The sequence below is a fragment of the Microtus ochrogaster genome, chromosome 6, assembly GCF_000317375.1.
Source record: "Microtus ochrogaster isolate Prairie Vole_2 chromosome 6, MicOch1.0, whole genome shotgun sequence".
NCBI classification, from domain to species: domain Eukaryota; kingdom Metazoa; phylum Chordata; class Mammalia; order Rodentia; family Cricetidae; genus Microtus; species Microtus ochrogaster.
The window spans coordinates 63,121,600-63,136,329 of NC_022013.1; the positions used below are offsets into that span (position 1 = coordinate 63,121,600).

The 14,730-nt window shown below is 42.1% G+C and overlaps 1 protein-coding gene across 13 annotated transcripts in view; it reads left to right on the plus strand.

The window, feature by feature from the left end:
* The first annotated feature begins 1,532 nt into the window (after nucleotides 1–1,532).
* The window catches only part of Slmap (sarcolemma associated protein), a 143,004-nt gene continuing 129,806 nt past the window's right edge, over nucleotides 1,533–14,730 (plus strand). For 11 of the 13 annotated variants that reach the window (XM_026779647.1, XM_005348694.3, XM_026779654.1 and 8 more), the window contains exons 1-2: nucleotides 1,533–1,624; nucleotides 1,844–3,100. In XM_026779647.1, coding sequence (XP_026635448.1) covers nucleotides 2,903–3,100 — 198 coding nt within the window. In that variant the 5' untranslated portion in view covers nucleotides 1,533–1,624; nucleotides 1,844–2,902. Of the gene's footprint in view, nucleotides 1,625–1,652; nucleotides 1,737–1,843; nucleotides 3,101–14,730 lie in introns of those variants that run through there. The other 2 variants (XM_026779656.1, XM_013346885.2) reach the window with 2 other exon arrangements.

The following is a 14,730-nucleotide window of genomic DNA, read 5'->3' on the forward strand; positions in this document are numbered from 1 at the left end:
TATCTAATAACAGTGTGTGATTTCCATTCACACATTAAATATTTACTTAGCAGGCACACTAATGTATCATTTTAAACAGCCTCATTTTATTACTTGCTATCCCTCTTCCTGGAAACTTAGTAAACCATCCAGCAAATACTGTATTTATTGTAGTCCTTCAACCTCCCTTCATTCAGTTTTTGCTACTTCCCCCAGAAGGATGCCCCCGATTCCCTTTAGTAGAGCTGTGACTGTACTGAAGTCAAGGTACCTTATTTCATCCTCTCAGTCTGAAAGTCACAACTCTGGTAACACAACTAGCGGGCAGAGATGAAGGCGTGCTCATCTGTCTCTCCTGGACTCAGCATAGCAGGTCTAAAGCCAAACGGGAGGACTGAAATGAATATTCTGTTGCACAGTGTGGTTTAATACCATGAAGTCTCTCCTCAAAAGGGTTGTGTATTATCATCATTATGCTATAAAAGACAAAAGATAGTCTAACGAAGTTTAAAGACACGTTCAAGGTTTCACAGGCAAGACTGTGTCACAGGAATGTCAAGAACGAAGTCAACACTGATTCTAAAAGATTAAGATTCTCTACAGTCTTTCCTTGAGGTTTTCACTCAGCTCTGGCTAAGTGTTTGTTTGTTTTTTTTTTTTTTTCTTCTCCTTCTTCTTCTTCTTTAGAACAATGACTCCTTACATACTGGTCTTTCTCCTTGCGATTCTCAGGAGGTTTAACACATACTTCAGGATTGTTAGTTAGGCAACACTCCATACTCTCCTATTAGAAACTTTTGACCCCTCCTTGGAAAAGAAACTCAAGCCCGGCATGGTGACACAAGCCTTTAATTCCAACACTCAGGAGGCTGAGGTGGTGGATCTCTGAGTTCGAGGCCAGTCTCGTCTACATAGAGAATTTCGGGACAGCCAGGGCTACAGAGAAACTCCGTGTCGGCCCCCGCCCCAACAAAACAAAACAAAAGCCCTAAAACTTTCTGGTCTCACTACTGGCAGGTTAGAACCCACGGGGGAGTCCAGAGAAACACGGTCGCATCAGTGAAAAGGACAGGAATTCGAAATGAAAAGCGCGGAGAATTTAGTACACCGAGGAAAGTCCTGGTGTTACCAAATCTAGGGACTTGTGGAATTTGTTTGCTCACCGGTAAGGCAACAGTGAGTGACTCAGTTGCCAACAGCAACGATGGCTGCTAATAAGTCTTTACTTTGCTTGGCTCTACCCTCCTCAGGGGTTAGTATTTTCAGTGAGAACTACAATGAATACATTTAATAAAAGTTGGGACTTTCTTACTCATAAGTTGAACCAGGAAGTTACCGCTGTGTGTTCTTGAAACATTCAACCCCTCAAAGTTTCTCTTGCCCTTTACCAAAATGGTCGCTCAGGCTGTCTGGAGGGTTGAAGCCTCCGTCCCTTAACAAAGATGGCGCCGGAGGCACGTTAAGAACTAGTTTGCCCTCTTCTCTGCCAGTGACAAACATGGCTCCCGCAGCGTCACTCACGTGACACGTCCGGACTACGGCACGGGAGACGGCGGAGGAGGGCCCTTGTAAAGGGTGCGCGTTCCCGTGGCGGTGCACCCGGTAGGTTTCAGTCAGAGTCACTATGGCGGCCTGCGCTGGCAAGGTAAGCTGAGGCGGCGGCGGAGGTGGAGGTGGCGGTGTCGGCCACGGAGGCAGGAGCGGCGTGCGGTCCTGGCTTCCGATCGCCCAGCCTGGCTGAGACGAGGTCGCCCGAGGTCGTAGCCGGCGGCTGGGGCTGGCGGGGGCTGGCGAAGGGGTTACGGGCTGCGGCGAGCGGGCACCGGGTCCTGACTGCCGTTTGTTTTGGTGTTTCCCCCACTAGGTCGGAAAGTTTCCTGCTTCGTCCGCCACCGCCTGAGCTGGCCGCCCTGGCCGCGAGTGGAGAAGGCTCCGGCGGACCCAGCCCCGGCCTCCAGGCCTCTCCCTGCACCTCCGGGCCAGCCTCCCTCCCCCACCCCGCCGTCCTCCGGGAGCTGCCAGTCCCTGAGATGCGACCCTCGCGTGGACGATCCTGACGGGAGGTGGCCCATGTGCTGAGCGGCAGAGCCCCGAGCTCCGAAACCAACTTCGCGCCGGCCCGGGTGCCCAAGCCCTCCCTGGGGTAGCGCCTCGCTCTGTCCGCACCGGCCTGCAGAGCCAGGTCCCCGCCCTGGTCGCGGGGACACCCGCCAGGTGCCCGGGACTCGCGACTCAGCAGCCGCCCGGGCCGCCTCCAGCCTGGGATCGCGGGCTCGGCTCACGCTGGCCCGGGGACCCCTGCCACTCCCGGGCGGCCTCGGCGCAGCAGGGGCCATGCGCTCCGGTCCGCTGGTCCTCTAGCCCTCCTCGTCGACCCCCGCGCCTCTTCTCATCCCCGAGGACCGGCGGTGGCCGCCCGGAGATCCTCGGCTCCTCTCCCTGGGGCCCCGAAGGACCTTCCTGGCTGCACCCAGCCAGACCCTCTTCATGCTGCAGTGCTGCACCGTTTCCGCTACAGTAGGGGAGAAACGGCCGGGATCTCAAAGAACACCCAAGAATTGGTGTGTGACTCGTCTGCCTGGATACCTCCCGTCCCCAAACTGTCTTCCAGGAGTTTTCTTGGCCGAAGCTGCCCAATGTTTGAGCCTTTTCTTCCTAGGGAAGATGGACTGAAAGCGGCTGGCAGGGGACTTTTTTTGGTCAAGGAGCCTCAGTGTTTTAAAGGAGGTGATGGGGCTTGCGCTGGCTTGTCTTCCTGCCCATTTGAAGAGTTGTTGATGTTCACTGGTTATGCTTAGACAATGCGCAGTTTGTTTTAATTTAAAAATTTTGGGGGGATAGGGGTGTAGGCTTGTGAAGAGCGTTCCGAACCTGGAGGAGCTCCTCATTGTCCCTGGTAGAGACACCCCCCAGCCTGTCCTCGATGCCGTCAGCCTTGGCCATCTTCACTTGCCGCCCGAACTCGCACCCGTTTCAGGAGCGTCATGTCTACCTGGACGAGCCCATCAAGATTGGCCGCTCGGTGGCACGCTGTCGACCAGCGCAAAATAATGCCACCTTTGATTGCAAAGTGCTGTCAAGGAACCATGCTCTCGTCTGGTTTGATCACAAGACGAGCAAGGTAATGTCACTACCATGTTTTACAGTCTTTTCTTTCCCCTTGCCCCTTTGAGAGGTGTAAGGTATGCAGGATCTCAGGGTTTGTTCCCAGAGGACACTTTTCCTTGAGGCCGTGGAATCAGCTTTTTGTGTGTCTGAATTATAGTGGAAATTTAAATCGAAGTGGTTGAATGAAAGACAGAGAAGGTATTGTTATTAAATGTCTCTGTAGGGCGATGGCTTCTTGATAACTTGGTCATTCCCACTGAAATCCCAAACCCTAATTCGTTTAGGAAAAGCAGATAGTGAAACTTGACCTCTCGCTTTCGGTCCTTTTAGAAAGGTGAACTTGCAGTTCAGTGCTTGATTAAGCAAACAGCAGTTCCCAAAGCGATGCCGGAATCTGCGGCCACGATTACACGGGGCTCAAGTGTCTCCGTGGTGAAATGTAGTTAATACGTAGCTGGTAGTTGAATCCCATTCAGGGCCTGCCTGGTAGGATAATTGCTGTGTAAAGTTAATGTTTTTGTAAGGTTTGATATGTTTTTGTGAGGTTTGATACTTATTTGCACCTGATGAAATAATTTGTAAAAATTAAAGGCAATTTAACTAGGTTGGATTAATTGCTACATTTTCAGAGTTGTGTTTACAAGTTGGATGAACAGAAACTATTGCTTTTGACAGTTACTTTTTAATTTCTTTGGTAGATAATATGTAGTTACAAGATGATATGCAAAAATTAGTATTAATAAACTAGCTTATTTTTCTTAAATTATATCCAATAGTATCAATTATATACTACTTATAATAAGAATTCCTGGGCTTCTTTCCTCCTCCATCTCTTTTGTTTTTTTCTTATTTCCTTTTTTTTGTTTTGTTTTGTTTTGACAGTCACCAGCTGGCCTGGAACTTGTTCTATAGACCAGGCTGGCCTCAAGCTTAGAAGATTTGCCTGCCTCTGCCTCCCAAGGGCTGGGATTAAAAGTCACTCACTATGCCTGGCCTTGCTTTTTTTCGAGACAGGGTTTCTCTGTGGTTTTGGAGCCTGTCCTGGAACTAGCTCTTGTAGACCAGGCTGGTCTCGAACTCACAGAGATCCACCTGCCTCTGCCTCCCAAGTGCTGGGATTAAAGGTGTGCGCCACCACCGCCCGGCTCTGGCCTTGCTTTTAATTTTTAATCCAGTTTAGCTTGTTTATCTTGGCACTGTACCTTGCTAGTTGCATGTATTTAAAAAAAAAATAAGACCCTTTTAGTTTTTTTAAAAAAATGTATGTATGGACAATATTTTAAAGAGTTCATTTTTGGGCCTAAACCCGAGGTTTTGGTTGAACTACTGAATTTATTCCAACTTAAAGTAAGTTACATAAGACTGACAGAGCTGTCTCCAGTTTTGTCTTCTGACTTTTTGCCCCCTCTTTCTGAGTGACATGATTAAGTCTTTCTCTTTTTTTTAAGAGGAGAATTTATCTTCAAGAGTGGTGTTTTGAAATGAAAGAAACTTGAGCCTCCAGAGAAGAATGTAGCTACTGAATTAAGAAATTACAAAATAAACTTTTTTTTTTTTTTTGGAAGAAGGAAAAGATCCCCAAGTGCTGTGTACTTGCATAATGCTTACAACTTTTTCTGTGTGTGGGATGAGAACCGAGAAGTTACTAACTTTTTCTGAGTTACACGAGATGCCCTTTAACCCATAAAACCAACTCTTTTTTTTATAACCCCTGAAAGCTAAGATTTGGGTGCATTCTTTCATAGATGGCCTGTGATTCTTTGTAAATGAGTACAGAGTTCTTTTTGAATTCCAACATTAGTTGACAACTAGTGTCTTGATATAACCGACTTACATTTTTCCTGTTTATGTCCTTGGGAAACAGGTCTAGCCTAACCTGCAGCAGATCTGCATACAGTGCCTGCTTTGCAACTGCAGTTCTTGTTTGACAAACAGTGCCTGGCCCAGTGGCAAAAGCATGTCATCCTCCTGGGCAGCTTAGTGAGTTTAAGGACGCTAGTTGGGGTATATAGTGAAACCCTGTCTCAGAAAATCAAGGTGGAGAGAGGGGTGGGGAGAATTCTTTGAAGGGTAGCCTTGGTTTATTTTTCCCATCTTCATTTTTCCCCCTTTTTGTGTTATTGGCTAAAATGACACCTAGGACTTGAGGGTATATTTTGTGTAATATTGATCTTTTTTTAAAAATTTATTTATTTATTAAAGATTTCTGTCTCTTCCCCACCACCGCCTCCCATTTCCCTCCCCCTGTAATTATTGATCTTTATAACCACCTAATTTAGTTTAAACAAGCTGTTCGGTCTTTCCTTGTGAACAAATTATTTTAGTAATTAATTTTAAAGTATTGCCTTAGACAGACAGGTTTTTATTAAGCATGTATTCTTTGCCGGAAACTTGGAGATAGAAAGAAAGCCAAACCAGTTTGACCACTATTTATTGTGTAGGACTTCTGTGGTTTTAAGAAATCTCCTATATAGACTCATGGCAAACCTCCCCCATGCCTAATATATGTTCCTTGAAAATTATGGTTTGTAAAAATACAAGAATCCAGTCCTAGATATCATTTCAGGAAAGTTTGTTTTTAAGTACCTCCAAGCCTTAGTTTTCTTATCTATGGATAGTATCGCCTACTTAAAGTTTTATTTTTGTCATAGGAAAGAAATGTGCATGAAACACCTGTTGTACCACTGAGCCCTGCCCACTGCTCCTTTACTGTTTTAAGGATTGAGGTCAATATGCAAATCACTTAGTACACCATGCTTTGCTTTGATTAAAGCCTCAGTATTTAGTAGGGAGGGTGTTTGAAGGCAAGAGTGACCCCCAAACAGTGCTTTGTGAGCCACTGCTGTGCTGTGGAGTCTAGCAAGGTAACAAGAAGTTTCTTTTCATTTTTAGGCAGGGTCTTTTGTATGCTGAACTCACTCCAAACTCAATACATACCCGAAGTGCTGGTAATTCAGGCTTTTGCCACTACATCCAGTTTATAGATGTTAAGGATTGAACCTAGGACATTGTACAAGCTAAGAAATACTCTACCAATTGAGCTGCATCCCAAGTCTAGAAATTGTCTAATACAATTGCAGATATAGAAATAATTTTAAAAGCAGAAGGTAGTGAAGTTGATAACTTTGTCCCAATAGGCCTTTTGCTGTGGAGGTAGGAAACTGGAGTAATATGCCCTTTGGTTGACTTTGTTGGCTACCTGTTCTGCAGTTGCCATTATGGGAGGCCTAGTTAAAGCTGGAAAAAGTAATAAATGCTTGAAGCATGTGTTCTGTAATGTTGAGACATGATCTATGCATAGACATCACTCTATGCAAGACTACTCAGGGCAGTGCTCTTCCTTCAGCCTCCTTAGTGTTAGGCTTACAAGTGTGAGCTACCATGCCTGGTTATTTGAAAGCCTTGGTCATTCAGCTCATAGATGTGCAGTTTAGAAAAACTGGTCAAGTGCAGGCAAATGGGAATCTCAAGGTTTGCTTTTGAAGTAAACTTGGAGTTTATCAAGCAAAAGAAAGATACAGCCGTGGGTGGGCTTGAGTGTGGGTATTACTAAGGATACATAAGTAATGCTTTTTAATGTTAAATTCATGAAGAGTGAGTTACAGTTTTCCCGACGTGTGGTGTTTACTAGGCTTAACAATTCATCTTAGGGATGTTAACAGCTGTCTTGCCTGCATTTTTTGTATCTTTTATTCCTTTGTGGACTCTATGAACTCTTCAAATTTTATAGCAGATAATAGGTAGGTAGTTCTTCAGTTGACTCAAAAATGTCACTGAGCAAGTAAATGTATTCACATGGTAGTTACACAGAAGGGATTATGAGTGGACATATTTGGATGGCCTTATTTGTTAGTTCTGGGCTTGCCAGGGCTACATAGCAAGACTTGTATATTTAAAAAAGAAAAAAAAAAAGGCCACAGAGCATTTTAGATAGAGATCACCTAACAGTCAAAATCACTATTTAAGAAAAGTGATACAGTATTGTGTACAGAAAGGACCTGGAGCAAAGAAATTATAGCTTAACTTATGTGTCATGTCTCGTTCTTCTAAATGCTTTGCATCCGTGATTCTCAACCTATGGGTTGTGACCTCTTGGGGATCACATATCAGATATCCCATATATCAGATGTTTACATTACAATTCATAATAGTAGCAAAATTACAGTCATGAAGTAGCAATGAAATAATTTTATGGTTGGGATCATCATATCATGAGGAACTGTATTAGAGTCACAGCATTAGAAAGCTTGAGAACCAACCTCCGCTCTACACGTTAAACTAACTTCATCTTCAACTTTGTGCTAGGTGTTTATTTTTCTTTCATGAATATGTTGAAAATGAGGCATTGGGAGAATAGGTTAGGTTAACACCCCTGAGTTCATATTGCAAATAAATGGTAGAGACATGATTTGAGCACAGGTATTTTGATTCTTGTCTTGCTGTCTACAGAAGCCACCCCATAAACTGCCATCCCAAGACTGTGACATCTTAATCATGATGTGATTTTGTTAAGTACAAGCTCCAGGTTGGTAGTAGAAATGAAAACCATTAAACGGCCATGAGCAAACAGACAGACAGAGTGGTGTATTAGGTTAACTTGTCTAATAGGATTTTTTTGTTAACAACTGAAGATTTAGGGACAGTTTCATAGATAACAGTTCACAGATGAAATGCAAATTCCACTAGACTGAAGGACTTTAAAAAAAGGCAATGTGTAGATAAGAGTGAATCAAGGAAACAGGTGGGAGGAATCGCTTAAGAAAAGGCATAGAAGCATGAATGAGATCATGTGTTCCAGGGACAGCACAAGGAAGTCACTGCAAAGGAAGACAGCCAGTTGCTTCTTTCCTTGACATATCTAAACATGACTGCCAAGATCCTGGATTGAACCTTTGAGAGAGTGTCAGATTATGTATTCATTGGTTTTTTTTTATTTTGTTCGGATGTTTGTTTTAATGGAATTCTGTGATATTTTTCATTAATAGAAGTGGGAAGTTTTCTGACAAGTGCTAGTTCATGTGACAAAGTTGTTTATCTGACAAGTTATATTTAAGGTACATGAATTTGTATTTCCTTTCATGATGCTTTTTTTGATAGTTAAAAGTCAGTGAAATATTTAAGCTAATTTATCTAGTTTTTAAAATACATCGTAAGGCCTGGCGAGATGATGGCTCAGTGATTAAGAGCACTGGTTGCTCTGTTAGAGGGCCAAGGTGTAAACACATGGTGGTTTACACAACTATCTTTAATTCCAGACCCAGGGGATCCAACACCCTCTTCTGGTTTCTGTAGTCAGTGCACACACATGATACACAGTAACTTGAATAGTTTATATACTTGATCATCCCCTCCCATCTAGTTATTGGCAGATACTCCTGATATTCACTATTTTCTTTTTTTGAGACAGGGTCTCACTAAACATAGTGAGCTTTAGTTCTGGCTGTCATGGAACTCATTATATAGACCAGGCTGGTCTTGAAAGAGATCCACCTACCTCTGCCTAGTGAATGCTGGGAATAAAGGTGTGCTCTACCGTGCTTGGCCTCATATCTGTTCTTTACCTTCTTAGGTTCCTATTCCATTTTCTTAAATGGTATTTACATTTAAGACTCGTTCTCTGGTAAGCAGGGAGTAGAATGTTCATCATTTAAGTAGAGAGATTGTGAGATTGGTTCTTTTTGGGGGATTGGAGGCTTTGGAGACAAGGTCTAGTAATGTAGCTCAGGCTAGCCAGAACTTATCTCACTCAGTCTAGCCTTAGTCTCCCTGGTGCTTAGAGTGCTGTGCGCTGCCCAATTTGACATGAGGTTGGTTCTGTTTTGTCCTTTGGTTTTTGTTTCTGTATTTTGGGTTTTTGAGACAGGGTTTCTCTGTATAGCCCTGACTGTCCTGGAGCTCATACTGTAGAATAGGCTGGTCTTGAACTCACAGAGATCTGTGTGCCTCTGCTTCCTGAGTGCTGGGATTAAAGGAATGTGCCACCAATGTCCGGCAAAGAGATTGGCTGTTAATGGCAATTACTTTATACTTGAATCAAGACAAATGTGGCTGGTTGGTGTACAGCCCCGTAGTAGAATGCATACCGAATACTCATGAGACCCTGTGTTCCATTCTCAGCATTTCCAAAGGAAAAAAGAGTGGATGGGGAGAGGAAAAGGGTAGCATTTATTCTAAAACCTTTACTCTCTGGGATTCATGTGTTTCTCTGGTGTTAGGGGAAAACAAATACTCCATACTCCTGCTCAAAAACAATCTTGATCCTTGCTCTGTTAATTTTTAGTATTAAAATTTGTTTTTCATCCCCCCATCTTTATTTTTGTTTCTTTTCAGGTCATCTCAAACTTGGTTTACCAGTAAATATGACATTGCTCACTGCTCCTTTTTAAAACAAATGCCTTTTCTGCCTTTTTATCTTCCAAAATGACCTTTTCCTTTTATGCCTGAGGCTTAGTTCCAGGGAGAAACTTTCCCTGATTCTCTCTGAAGAATGGATGGCTGCTTTCTCTCTACTCCCATAGAACTTTGACTATAACTTCATTATAGGACACAGACAACAAAATAAGTGTAATGCAAATGCTCTATTGTCCTGCCAGATGTGAGCCCTTGAGAACAAGGGGTAGGCACTGCATAGATGTTGGAGTGAGTGAAATGTGAACAATGCAGCGGTCTGTAGTTCACAAACCCTTGGAGGGTTGGAGGGCAGAAGGTCATTCATGCTAGTATTCAATTTGAAGTTATGGACTTAATTACCAACATGTACTCTGTACAAATCATTACTTATTGAGAACTTGTAATATGCAAGATATTTTGCTAAGTATTTTGGGCTTTTATATAAACTTGTGATTGGTGATATTAGTTTTGAACTAATAAGCTTATTTATATCCATTCTTAGACAATATAATACTATCTTGGGGAAGTATGTTTTAAATATTCAGTTTTTCTGTGTATATGTTTAGGAGCAAGGAAAACTGCTACAGCTTCTTCTTTTAAACCTAGTGTTTTAATGTTTAGAGCTAACTATTTTAGCACAAGTAGTAGTAATAAAGGGAGTTTGAAGTAGAATCTAGATTTTTTTTTTTAACCCATGGAATAAAAGCCAAAATGCTAAACATTTTCTTTGAACTATCTTCTATGGACATAATAGTTAACAGTTGAAATAAAATCGTCTTACTGTCTTTTGCATCTTTTTTTAATTTAATTTTTTTTTCAAGACAGGGTCTCACTATATAGCTTTGCCTGTTTTGTTTTTGTTTTGTTTTGTTTTGAGACAGGGTCTCACTATGAAGTTCTGGCTGCCTCGGAACTCACTTTGTAGACCAGGCTGGCCTCAAACTCAGTAGATCTGCCTGCCTCTGCCTCTGCCTCCAGTGCTGGGACTAAAGGTGTGTGTGCGCACCACCACTCCTAGTATGTCTTTTGCTATCTTAAAAGGTAATTTAAGCTTTTGTGGCTTATAACCAAAAGCTTGTCCATTACAGATTTTCAACAACCGAAGGAATTCAGTAACCATTTCTCTGAGTCAGCTAATGTTTTTCTAAACTTATCTCTACTACTTCTAATGTTTTTTTCTTATATTGGAGTTTAGGTATGTGTGCAAATGAATGTAACAGTCTTGGGAAAAAATTAAAAATTATTTTTGACAAATTTTTTTTGCATACAAAATAATGGATTTCATAATGATATTTTTCATACGTGTATATATCACTGTACTTTGCTCATATCCATCTCCTCTGTTCCCTACCTCCACTGGTCCCCTTCCTCTCCATTTTCACCATGTACATTTTTATACTTTAGAGAGAGGGTATAGTGACTGCCTGTAATCCTAACACTCCAGAGGCTCAAGACAGGAAGAGTGCGAGTTACGGCAATTCTAGTCAACATGGAGTTGGACAGTGTTAAGCATTAGTTCAGATAAAGAACATAGGGCCTTGGTACAGTCTACAGCAAATTCACTCACTTGGGGACACATACACACACACACACACACACACACACACTTTAGTACATAAAAGTTAAAAAGGAAGCATTGGCACTTGGAAACATGTACGGTTTCAGTGATTAGTATTGATTGTGTTCTTTGACCTAAAATATATACTTTGTGGTAGATTTTAAGTTTAAACCTGAAGAAACTTTGTGCATTAGATTTTCATAATACTTTCATGCTTGTAGTTTTATTTGCATGTGTTACTAACCACTTGTTCTACCTGATCCAGTTGGACAAGACTTTTCAATATAGATGTTCAAGTCTTTCCATATTTTTAGTTATTTAAATAATAGTAATATGTGCTCATAAAAGTTTAAGTAATAGAGAAGTATATGGATTAAAAGAAATTCATCCTTCATATCTGTCATCTTTTACGTTTGAGGTACTATTAGTTTGGTGTATAATTTTTTATTGCATATATCCACTTAGATGTATAAATTAGCAAACATTTTTCTTAATTTCTTTCTTTCTTAAATAAGTGTGTGTGCGCGTGTGCTTGTGCGTGTGTGTGTGTGTGTGTTTGTGTGTGTGTGTGTGTGTGTGTGTTTATGAAGGCTGGAGAACCTTGGCTGTCATTATCAGGATATCATCCACCTCCCCTGAGACAGGGTCTCTCATTGGCCTGCAGCTCTCCAGTTAGGTTTCACTGGATGGCCTGTGAGCATCAAGGAACCTCCTGTCTTTGCCTCCGCAGTTAACGGATTACAGGTGCATGCTGCTGTGTCCGTTATGTTTTGAGACCATGTCTTGTAATGTCTAGATTGGTCTCAAACTTGCAATCTTGTTTCCTCTCCCGAGTGCTATGATTACAGGCTTGAGCCACCATTCCCAGCTTTCAATTGCAGTGCATTTGAATTTTCTTTCTGTTCCTTTAGTGTGAATGTCTTAATCACTATTGGACTTTTGTTTTAATAAGTTAGTGGATGGCGAAGCTGTTTCTAATTTTAAAGTATTTGCTACTGACGCCGATTCTGACACTATTGAAGTTGCTGTGTTTTGTGTAATTTTAAATTGGTCTTAATAATAAAAACCTGGAGTCAGATATCTGGGTAAATGCTGAAAGATCAGAGGAGTAAGGAGCCAACCACTACAGAGACCTTTTTCTTCTAGGAATCCTCAGGTCCAAGTGGACAAGATCCTGTCCCCATGCAGGCTGAATGCTCTGTGCTCCTTCTCCTCACCTTACAGTATTCTCCCCACCCCGCCATATCACTCCTGTCTCCTCTTCCCTACTGCTGGGATCAAAGGTGTGAACTCTGTTTCTCTTTTAGAAAGATTCAATTTTGTGTAGCCCAGTGAGGCCTTGAACTCACAGAGAGCCGACTTCCTCTATCCCCCAGTGCTGGGATTAAAGGTGTGCGCCACCACTGCCCGGCCTCTATGGCTGACTAGTGGCTCGCTCCACACTCTGATCCTCAGGCGAGCTTTATAGTTAGAGCACAAACAAAATCTTAGCACAGCAGTGCTAGACTTTTAATGTGAGAACTGAGAAATGGTAAAGACAGTTTAAAAGCCTAATTTGAATCTGGGAAGTGTATAAAAATTTTGATAACCCAGGGATTTTGTGATGATTGCAGGAATACAGAGCAGGTAAGGCACTATTGTTTTTGAGAAGAGCAAAGGTTTAGTTTAAATTACTGTTGAACTTAGTTTGGAACCATTATTTTTTCCAGACCAACTAGTATCTCAGTGTCTAATGCTTGCAGGTGTAGTGCAGAGCCCAGTAGAAACTTTTATAAAAAAGAATTGTGAATCATTGTTTCCAGGGAGCTGAGAAAGTCATGTATTGCTTCCTCCAGAAATGGGGGCAGAAAATGTGGGAGGAATGAAGAAAGCTTCACAGAGAATGCAGTTTTTAAGTCGCTGTTTAAAGAGCGGGTAGGGCTTTGCAGGCAGGATGAAAAGAGCAGTGGATTCTAGCCTTAGGGAACAGGAAGCATTTAAGACGGAAAGGCCTGAAAGAGAGTAATAAATTGTGGGAGATGTCTTGCAGACTTTACTGATATGGGAATGAGAGCTGCTGTCTGTCTTTGGGGCAGGTGAGCACCTAGCCCAGGGTGCACTTGTTGGGGATAGTAGCTGAGGGGCTTTGCAGCTGTGCACCCTGCGGTGTAGCTGTGCTTGAGTTTTCCTCATCTGTTCAGGAGTCTAGGGTGGAGAAGTGTTCAGTTCCCAGACTGCTGACCCAAGTAAAGTGAACAAGCAAATGAAAACGAGATGCAGGCTAATCGTAGCGCTGACGTCCTAAGACTGAATGAAAATTCTTTATGTAAAACACTTCATGTAAAAACACTTAGTAGGTCCTCAGCTTGTTTTTTCCCTTTTGATTTAGTTGGTATGCTTATACAGTAATATCTTATACTCCGATTTTCTGTAAGTGTGCTTTTTTCTTCTTTTTTTTTTCTCAGACAGAGTCTCATGTAGTCTAAGCTGGTCTAGCTCATTATGTAGCTAGGATGACTTTGAATTCTTGATCCTCCTGCCTCTACCTCCCAAGTGCTGGGCAGGTTCTACCATGCTCAATTTATAAATATGATTTTCATTGTTGAGAGTTCTTTTTCCTTGAGTATCTATCTGTTGTAGAGTTTGCTAAATTTAGTAAATTCTTTTAAATTTATGAATGTGGTAAAGTAATAAGTCTTTTAATTAGTATCAAGTATATATTATTTCCCTCAGAAAAAGCAAACAAAATTCAAATTAGAATCCAGACAACCAACCAGAAAATCAGTTTTAATTTTCATTTTTTATCATGGCCAAGGTATTGAACACCCTAAGAAGTATTATTGACCGTTTGTGCTTCTTTTGAGAATTGTCTGTTCGGTTCATTATTGGCTCGTTGTTTTTACTGGAGGAATTATAAACTTAGGTGTGGCAAAGAGTTCTTGTCTGTCCTGTAGACTGCTGTGTTGATTCGCTCTTTCCTTCATGCCATCTCGTTTGTCAGCAGTTGGGCTGCTTCCCTGGCTACCGCAGCACTTTCCAGGCTCTCTGGGCCTCCACCTCATAGTTCTCTCTCCTCTCTTTCCCCGGCAGCTTTCACACTTCAGGTCTCATGTTTGGGCCTTTGGTCCACTTTTGATTTTTGTATAGGGTGAAAAATACGGACTTAGTTTCGGTTTTCTATGCGTGGACATGCTATTTTTTCATTACCGTTTGTGGACCAGCCTGTCAGTTTTTCCCATGTATGTCTTGGCGTCTATGTGAAAACTTAGGAAACTGTTGCAGTGTGAGTTTATTTCTGTATCCTCACTGGCCTGCATGTCTGTCCCCATGCCAGCACCATGCTGTCCTTTGTGTTTGCCACTTTTCTGGCTCCATCTCTATAGTACGATTCAAGTGTAGGTGTTATAATACTCCCAGGATCACTTTTATACTAAGGGTTCTTTCAGCTGTGTGAGGTCTTCCGTATGGATTTTCTATATTTATGTAGATCACTCTTGGAATTTTAAAGGAGATTGTGTTCTGTAGTCACTTTTCAGTAATACATCTATTTTCACAATACTGTTAAATTATGAATATAGAGGATGGGCCTTTCCTTTAGCTTGTGTCTGTAGTAATAGGAGTGGCAGGGCTGAGTACCCAGCACCCCGGCCGCCCACACGGCTAGCTTTACCCGAAATAACAACACACAAATTGTATTCATTTAAACACTGCTTGGC